Source organism: Embiotoca jacksoni, unplaced genomic scaffold (genome assembly GCF_022577435.1).
Source record: "Embiotoca jacksoni isolate LCO1_2020_lvr unplaced genomic scaffold, fEmbJac1.0.p SCAF_4, whole genome shotgun sequence".
NCBI lineage: Eukaryota > Metazoa > Chordata > Actinopteri > Embiotocidae > Embiotoca > Embiotoca jacksoni.
In genome coordinates, this window is record NW_027185392.1 from 24,508,536 (window position 1) to 24,517,528 (window position 8,993).

Sequence of the window (8,993 nt, forward strand, 5' to 3'; positions counted from 1 at the left end):
GCACTTTTCTAGAAGTTGATCTTTTAACTCTTTTCTAGAAGTTGATCTTTCAACTCTTTTCTAGAAGTTGACCTTTTAACTCTTTTCTAGAAGTTGATCTTTTATCACTTTTCTAGAAGTTGATCTTTCAACTCTTCTAGAAGTTGATCTTTTAACTCTTTTTAGGAGCTGAACTTGAACTCTTTGGGAGTTAAAACTCAACTCCCATGAAGAGTACATTTTACTTTAACCTTGAGTTGTTTGAATGTGAAACTCTTTCATAATGTTAACAGTCAACATTTAAAAGCTTGAATTATTTGACATTCGTGGAGGTAAAATTTCATCACACTAAAAAGGTTTTAGGTCAGACTGACAACAAGATAACAACATATTCATCACAAATTTATACTTAATAATACGGTCTGTAACTGCAGACCATTTGAACTGAATGTTTTTGCTACATCACAGGTTTTTCTAACCTTTTCTAACCATTGACTCCCCTTGTAGAGGAGAGACGTCGTTCCTCTTGTACCGAGCATGTCAGCATTATACATGAAAAAGGGCTTAACCATCGGGGTGAGTTTCAGACCCCCACAGCTGTCATGTTCCCATCCAGCATGCTCTTCAACTTTAAATATGAAGTGTACTCGGGGCGTGTTGGTCATTAGATGACTGCATTATTTTACTGTTACATTTTACTGTTACATTATTAAAATAGTGTTAGGCGTCTTGGCAGGTGCACAACTTGCACATCCTCTGAATCTCACACACAAACATGCACAAGCTTAACAGTAAAGGGATCATAATCTGAAAGACGGTTATTGTGGACATCGATCTTCTCAATGTGTGCAGGAGCTAAACAACCGTCATCAGCCGAGGACCTCGTGCAAATAACAGACGACACTCATGTTGTTTTTGTGTTTCCATTTCACTGAGTATTGGTTTATTGTGAAAGAGAGTTTTTTCTTTGACGTAGTGAACCAGGTGGACAACACGGGAAAGCTGGAGTTCCAAGAGTTTAAGGTCTTCTGGGAAAAGATGAAGAAATGGATTGTGAGTGTGTGTTTATGTGGTGAAATGTGAATGGAGTCTGGTGGTGGACGTTCGGGCTTCCTTGTTAAAGACCAGTTTCTGTTGCTACAGATGCTCTTCCTCTCCTTCGACACCGACCGCTCGGGGAAGATGTCGTCCTACGAGCTTCGTATTGCTCTCAAAGCTGCAGGTGAGACTCGACTGAAAGCTGCTCAACCTTCAGCCACAACTACAAACACACTATTTCTATTTTCATACTTTAATTTTGTTTGTAAGTTTCATTGATGACGTCATGGAGGATGTGAGGTGAACCTGAGAGATGGTGTCGAGAGTTGTCCGATCACATTAGATCGAAAAACGTAAAACAATACTGATTCGCTGCCAGTAAAAGAGGGAGGGTCTGAAAATCTGAAACAACCAATAGAAGAGCGGTCTCAGGTCACATGGTCAACAATAGTTGAAGGACTTCATTCACCCCGTAACAGGAAGTAGATTATTTACACAGAAATGAATAAATACAAGTTGTAAACAGTTTTTATTGAATGCTCACAGACTGACAGACTAACAGCTGCATTTTACCAGCAAACTATTATTATAGCATGAATTTATGTTTAACATGTTAAAGTAGTTGTTTTCTCTCATTGTTGGAGGGGGCGGAGCCCCAACGCCTCGTATTACAAACCACCACCGGCCTAAAATATAAGACAATTTTTTTGCCATGTGTGTGTGTGTGTGTGTGTGTGTGTGTGTGTGTGTGTGTGTGTGTGTGTGTGTGTGTAAATGAATTGCATCAGGAGCTTTGAGTTAGCATAATTTACTTTCCGATAATTAATTTTAATGGCCTATAAGCTTGTGAATAAATGACTCCGTGTCACATAGTATTGACCAGGTGAGGAGTTAAATCAACCAGCTGAGTAGTTAAATCAACCAGCTGAGTAGTTAAATCAGATGAGTAGTTAAATCAACCAGCTGAGGAGTTAAATCAACCAGATGAGGAGTTAGATCAACCAGATGAGTCGGTGAGAAAGGTTTTTGTATTTTTCCCCTTTTTGTGAAATTGAATTGCAGTTGATGTGTAGTTAACCTGAATGTCTGAGATTGACCGCTGCAGCATGAAGTGTGCCGACGGCCTGATTCACATCCAATTCAACACACCAGCTTCATATTTTGTTTTTAACTACTGTACATCAGAAGATCTTATTTCAGTTATTTACGTATGTGGGATGAAATACGTAGATCAGCCATGTCCAAAGTCTGGTCCGGGGGCCAATCACGGCCCGAGATCAGGTTTTATACGGCCCGCAGCTTCCGTCTTCAAACGTATAATTTATGACCCGCCAGCACTGTCAATCAAAAGATGACTTCCTGAATGAATTGGTGTTAAAGACCAGAGCAGGTTTCACAGACACATAATGAGTCCTGTTTAAAATGAACCTGAGGGGAAGATATATTTTGTAGGTTTTACAGACAGCTTGTTCTTCATGTGATCCGACTCTCGAGATGTCAAAGAATGGCAGAATTGTTTTTCTGAGATTTGTTCATTTGAAGAAATGACAATTGACAAATGTTTATAGAGCAGAGCATTTGTCTGTAACGTTTATGGTTCATAAAGAATCAGGACCATCGGCCCTCTTTGAAAACAGTTTGGACACCTCTGACGTCAAACATCCACCGAACTCGTCGGTCAGCTGTGATGCTCTTCGACCTGATTCAAGCAAACGGGACTTCACCACAAAATGGACCTCAAACATGCAGGAAGCCCAACGCGCTGCACCGGATGGCCTGAACACGTGGATCTGTGCGCTGTGCCGGTGATTCTGAGAGCTAACGGCCTCTTTGCTCCGTGCAGGTATGCAGCTCAACAACAGGCTTCTGCAGCTGATGGGCTTGAGGTTTGCTGACGACAACTACGACATCGACTTTGACGATTACCTCACCTGCATCGTCCGTCTGGAGAACATGTTCAGTACGTAACAAATCCTGCAACTATATTCATGCCTCTGCAGTTAAAGCTAACTTCAGCAAAGTTTTCTGCCACTTTGACCTGACTGAAGTGTCTCTTATGCAGGAGCCTTCCAGGCAATGGACAAGTCCAAGAGAGGACAAGTAAACATGAACATCATGCAGGTAAAACCACATCAATCTGAGTCCGTTAATCTAAAGGAGATAACTCAACCGTTAGTTTTACCCACCTGCTGCACAGGATGGAGGATTATTGTCTGTCAGACAGTTTTTTGCTCGTACACAGCAGATTTCTGGAGTGGAATATCCTGGAGTTAAACAAAGAGTTGGATGTTGGGAGTTTATTTTCTAAATTAGACTCCAGCTTGTGTTCAGAGACACATTGGTAATATTTTGTTCATTCGCTGAGTGTTGAGGATGATTCAACACAACTCTGTGTTTACTGCACAGCTTTGGTACTGTATTAGCATTTCCCAACATGCCTTACTTATTTCTTCATATTTTATTTAGAATAAAGCAACCAAATTAAATGTAAGTGATGGGCAGAAATTATATTTAGTTTTGTTAAAACATTCTGTTTATTAATATTTCAATGAAGACATAATGATAAATAACATGGGGCTATCATTCAAAACCATAAGTGTACAAAGGAGGAACGTAACATGTAGACCAATCAGTCACTTTAATACATCAGTTAGTTTGCAACTTGTTAGATAAAGTTTTCATGCAGCATTAATTGTTGCATAATTATTAAGTATAAATTTGTGTTGAATATGTTGTTATCTTGTTGTCAGTCTGACCTAAAACCTTTTTAGTGTGATGAAATTGTACCTCTATGAATGTCAAATAATTCAAGCTTTTAAGTGTTGACTGTTAACATTATGAAAGAGTTTCACATTCAAACAACTCAAGGTTAAAGTAAATTTACTCTTCGTGGGAGTCGAGTTTTAACTCCCAAAGAGTTAAAAGATCAACTTCTAGAAAAGAGTTGAAAGATCAACTTCAAGAAAAGCGTTAAAAGATCAACTTCAAGAAAAGCGTTAAAAGATCAACTTCTAGAAAAGAGTTAAAAGATCAACTTCTAGAAAAGAGTTGAAAGATCAACTTCTAGAAGAGTTAAAAGATCAACTTCAAGAAAAGAGTTAAAATATCAACTTCTAGAAAAGAGTTAAAAGATCAGCTTCTAGAAAAGAGTTAAAAGATCAACTTCTAGAAAAGAGTTGAAAGATCAACTTCTAGAAAATAGTTAAAAGATCAACTTCAAGAAAAGCGTTAAAAGATCAACTTCTAGAAAAGAGTTACAAGATCAACTTCTAGAAAAGCGTTAAAAGATCAACTTCAAGAAAAGTGTTAAAAGATCAACTTCAAGAAAAGCGTTAAAAGATCAACTTCAAGAAAAGCGTTAAAAGATCAACTTCTAGAAAAGAGTTAAAAGATCAACTTCAAGAAAAGAGTTGAAAGATCAACTTCAAGAAAAGAGTTGAAAGATCAACTTCAAGAAAAGAGCCAAAAGATCAACTTCTAGAAAAGAGCTAAAAGATCAACTTCTAGAAAAGAGTTGAAAGATCAACTTCTAGAAGAGTTAAAAGAGCAACTTCAAGAAAAGAGTTAAAAGATCAGCTTCTAGAAAAGAGTTAAAAGATCAACTTCTAGAAAAGAGTTAAAAGATCTACTTCTAGAAAAGAGTTAAAAGATCAACTTCTAGAAAAGAGTTGAAAGATCAACTTGTAGAAAAGAGTTGAAAGATCAACTTCAAGAAAAGAGTTAAAAGATCAACTTCAAGAAAAGCGTTAAAAGATCAGCTTCTAGAAAAGAGTTGAAAGATCAACTTCTAGAAGAGTTAAAAGATCAACTTCAAGAAAAGAGTTAAAAGATCAACTTCTAGAAAAGAGTTAAAAGACCAGCTTCTAGAACAGAGTTGAAAGATCAACTTCTAGAAAAGAGTTGATAGATCAACTTCTAGAAAATAGTTAAAAGATCAACTTCAAGAAAAGCGTTAAAAGATCAACTTCTAGAAAAGAGTTACAAGATCAACTTCTAGAAAAGCGTTAAAAGATCAACTTCTAGAAAAGCGTTAGAAGATCAGCTTCTAGAAAAGAGTTAAAAGATCAGCTTCTAGAAAAGAGTTAAAAGATCAGCTTCTAGAATAGTTAAAAGATCAACTTCTAGAAAAGAGTTAAAAGATCAACTTCAAGAAAAGCGTTAAAAGATCAACTTCAAGAAAAGCTTTAAAAGATCAACTTCTAGAAAAGAGTTAAAAGATCAACTTCAAGAAAAGAGTTGAAAGATCAACTTCAAGAAAAGAGCTAAAAGATCATCTTCTAGAAAAGAGCTAAAAGATCAACTTCTAGAAAAGAGTTGAAAGATCAACTTCTAGAAGAGTTAAAAGATCAACTTCAAGAAAAGAGTTGAAAGATCAACTTCTAGAAAAGAGTTGAAAGATCAACTTCTAGAAAAGAGTTGAAAGATCAACTTCTAGAAAAGAGTTGAAAGATCAACTTCTAGAAAAGAGTTGAAAGATCAACTTCTAGAAAAGCGTTGAAAGATCAACTTCTAGAAAAGCGTTAAAAGATCAACTTCTAGAAAAGAGTTAAAAGATCAACTTCAAGAAAAGAGTTAAAAGATCAACTTCTAGAAAAGAGTTGAAAGATCAACTTCTAGAAAAGCGTTACAAGATCAACTTCTAGAAAAGCGTTACAAGATCAACTTCAAGAAAAGCGTTAAAAGATCAACTTCAAGAAAAGCGTTAAAAGATCAGCTTCTAGAAAAGAGTTAAAAGATCAACTTCTAGAAAAGAGTTGAAAGATCAACTTCTAGAAGAGTTAAAAGATCAACTTCAAAAAAAGAGTTAAAAGATCAACTTCTAGAAAAGAGTTACAAGATCAACTTCTAGAAAAGAGTTAAAAGATCAACTTCTAGAAAAGAGTTAAAAGATCAACTTCTAGAAAAGAGTTAAAAGATCAACTTCTAGAAAAGAGTTGAAAGATCAACTTCAAGAAAAGCGTTAAAAGATCAACTTCAAGAAAAGCGTTAAAAGATCAGCTTCTAGAAAAGAGTTGAAAGATCAACTTCTAGAAAAGAGTTGAAAGATCAACTTCTAGAAGAGTTAAAAGATCAACTTCAAGAAAAGAGTTGAAAGATCAACTTCTAGAAAAGAGTTGAAAGATCAACTTCTAGAAAAGCGTTAAAAGATCAACTTCAAGAAAAGCGTTAAAAGATCAACTTCTAGAAAAGAGTTAAAAGATCAACTTCTAGGAAAGAGTTAAAAGATCAACTTCAAGAAAAGAGTTGAAAGATCAACTTCAAGAAAAGCGTTAAAAGATCAACTTCAAGAAAAGAGTTGAAAGATCAACTTCAAGAAAAGCGTTAAAAGATCAACTTCAAGAAAAGAGTTAAAAGATCAACTTCTAGAAAAGAGTTAAAAGATCAACTTCTAGAAAAGAGTTAAAAGATCAACTTCTAGAAAAGAGTTAAAAGATCGACTTCTAGGAAAGTGTTAAAAGATCAACTTCAAGAAAGAGTTAAAAGATCAACTTCTAGAAAAGAGTTAAAAGATCAACTTCTAGAAAAGAGTTACAAGATCAACTTCTAGAAAAGAGCTAAAAGATCAACTTCTAGAAAAGAGCTAAAAGATCAACTTCTAGAAAAGAGTTAAAAGATCAACTTCTAAAAAAGCGTTAAAAGATCAACTTCTAGAAAAGCGTTAAAAGATCAACTTCTAGAAAAGAGTTAACAGATCTACTTCTAGAAAAGAGTTAAAAGATCAACTTCTAGAAAAGAGTTAAAAGATCGACTTCTAGAAAAGCGTTAAAAGATCAACTTCTAGAAAAGAGTTGAAAGATCAACTTCAAGAAAAGCGTTAAAAGATCAACTTCAAGAAAAGCGTTAAAAGATCAGCTTCTAGAAAAGAGTTAAAAGATCAACTTCTAGAAAAGAGTTGAAAGATCAACTTCTAGAAGAGTTAAAAGATCAACTTCAAAAAAAGAGTTAAAAGATCACCTTCTAGAAAAGAGTTGAAAGATCAACTTCAAGAAAAGCGTTAAAAGATCAACTTCAAGAAAAGCGTTAAAAGATCAGCTTCTAGAAAAGAGTTAAAAGATCAACTTCTAGAAAAGAGTTGAAAGATCAACTTCTAGAAGAGTTAAAAGATCAACTTCAAGAAAAGAGTTGAAAGATCAACTTCTAGAAAAGAGTTGAAAGATCAACTTCTAGAAAAGCGTTAAACGATCAACTTCTAGAAAAGAGTTAAAAGATCAACTTCTAGGAAAGAGTTAAAAGATCAACTTCAAGAAAAGAGTTGAAAGATCAACTTCAAGAAAAGCGTTAAAAGATCAACTTCAAGAAAAGAGTTAAAAGATCAACTTCTAGAAAAGAGTTACAAGATCAACTTCTAGAAAAGAGTTAAAAGATCTACTTCTAGAAAAGAGTAAAAAGATCAACTTCTAGAAAAGAGTTAAAAGATCAACTTCTAGAAAAGAGTTAAAAGATCGACTTCTAGGAAAGTGTTAAAAGATCAACTTCAAGAAAGAGTTAAAAGATCAACTTCTAGAAAAGAGTTAAAAGATCAACTTCTAGAAAAGAGTTACAAGATCAACTTCTAGAAAAGAGCTAAAAGATCAACTTCTAGAAAAGAGCTAAAAGATCAACTTCTAGAAAAGAGTTAAAAGATCAACTTCTAAAAAAGCGTTAAAAGATCAACTTCTAGAAAAGCGTTAAAAGATCAACTTCTAGAAAAGAGTTAACAGATCTACTTCTAGAAAAGAGTTAAAAGATCAACTTCTAGAAAAGAGTTAAAAGATCGACTTCTAGAAAAGAGTTAAAAGATCAACTTCAAGAAAAGAGTTCCTTCCACTCTGCTTCAGAGTGAATTTGATGGTCTCACATGTACCAAAGCAAACGGAGTTGATTTGAACTGAGTTTATTACTAAGATGTGAACTTGCTGTGTGATGTTCTGAGATTTAATTCACTTGCAGATCATTTTAAACTGACGGCACTTTGTTTCCTCTTTACCGGTCAGTTCCTGATGTTGTCAATGAACGTCTGAGGAGGAGCGGAAAGCAGCAGAAGAACAAAACACAACAGGAAGTGCTGCAGTGCAGCGTGTTAAATGATGCGTTCCCTTTTCCATGTTTCAGATTCTCAACATCTGTCCACTTTTTATGCAATTATTCAAACAAGTAATGTGAAACGCTGTCTGACCCTTTGAATGTTGGAGGATGGGGGAGGGGATAAATTTAAAATTTTGCTGATTTAGGCCTTTGAACAAACTACTGGTTCTTTGTCTCTGTTTATTATTTCATGACTGGAAATAAACTTTGAATAAAACGTTTCTCTTGGTTCATCCATCCTGCACAAAGGAAGCTGCCTGACTAAACTAGCGACGTGTATAAATGGCTTCAGCTTCAGCAGCTACAACAGTAAAATGCTGCTCGCACATTGTTGCAACAGCATTTTTCTAATTATGTCATAATATACCACTCGTGGCAAAACCAGTACTTTTAACACACAATACAACCAGTATGCACTTCTTTCTTACTCAAGGATGATTTTGAATGGAAGACTGTCATTTTTTTTATGGAGCATTTTTACACTGTTGTAATTATTGCTCATTTTGAAATTGAGGAATAAAACTTTTTTTAAATTGAAATATAGTATGTAGTTAAATAGCGAAAACCATAAAAATGTAGCAGTTAGGGTTTCTTTCTTTTTTTATTACTGCCAATATTGCTTTTAACCAACAAGGAACCTTTCCAAAAGTGTTAAAATTCAAACAAATAGCGGGTTATTTCGGAAGACAAAAACAATGTTAATTCAGGAAGTGTAGGATACACAGTCAATAGTAAAAAAAAAGTGCTCAGATATAATACATGAGTAAAAGTACAACAATGTAAAAATAGTCAAGTTGTCACAACAGTTGTCACTTAAAGACTATTTACAAACACTGAAAATATTGCCAGGTTTTATCCGTGTTTTTAAATTACTACTTTTCCAAACAATTGTAAACTATTGTATTTTGGTT

General features: G+C 34.7%; 1 protein-coding gene across 1 annotated transcript in view; it reads left to right on the forward strand.

Moving 5' to 3' along the window:
• Positions 1-8,304, forward strand: part of capn9 (calpain 9) — a 20,151-nt gene extending 11,847 nt beyond the window's left edge. The window contains exons 16-20 of the mRNA XM_069168000.1: positions 964-1,032; positions 1,123-1,201; positions 2,861-2,977; positions 3,080-3,138; positions 7,992-8,304. Coding sequence (XP_069024101.1) covers positions 964-1,032; positions 1,123-1,201; positions 2,861-2,977; positions 3,080-3,138; positions 7,992-8,018 — 351 coding nt within the window. The 3' untranslated portion in view covers positions 8,019-8,304. The remainder of the gene's footprint in view (positions 1-963; positions 1,033-1,122; positions 1,202-2,860; positions 2,978-3,079; positions 3,139-7,991) is intronic.
• The last annotated feature ends 689 nt before the right edge of the window (positions 8,305-8,993 follow it).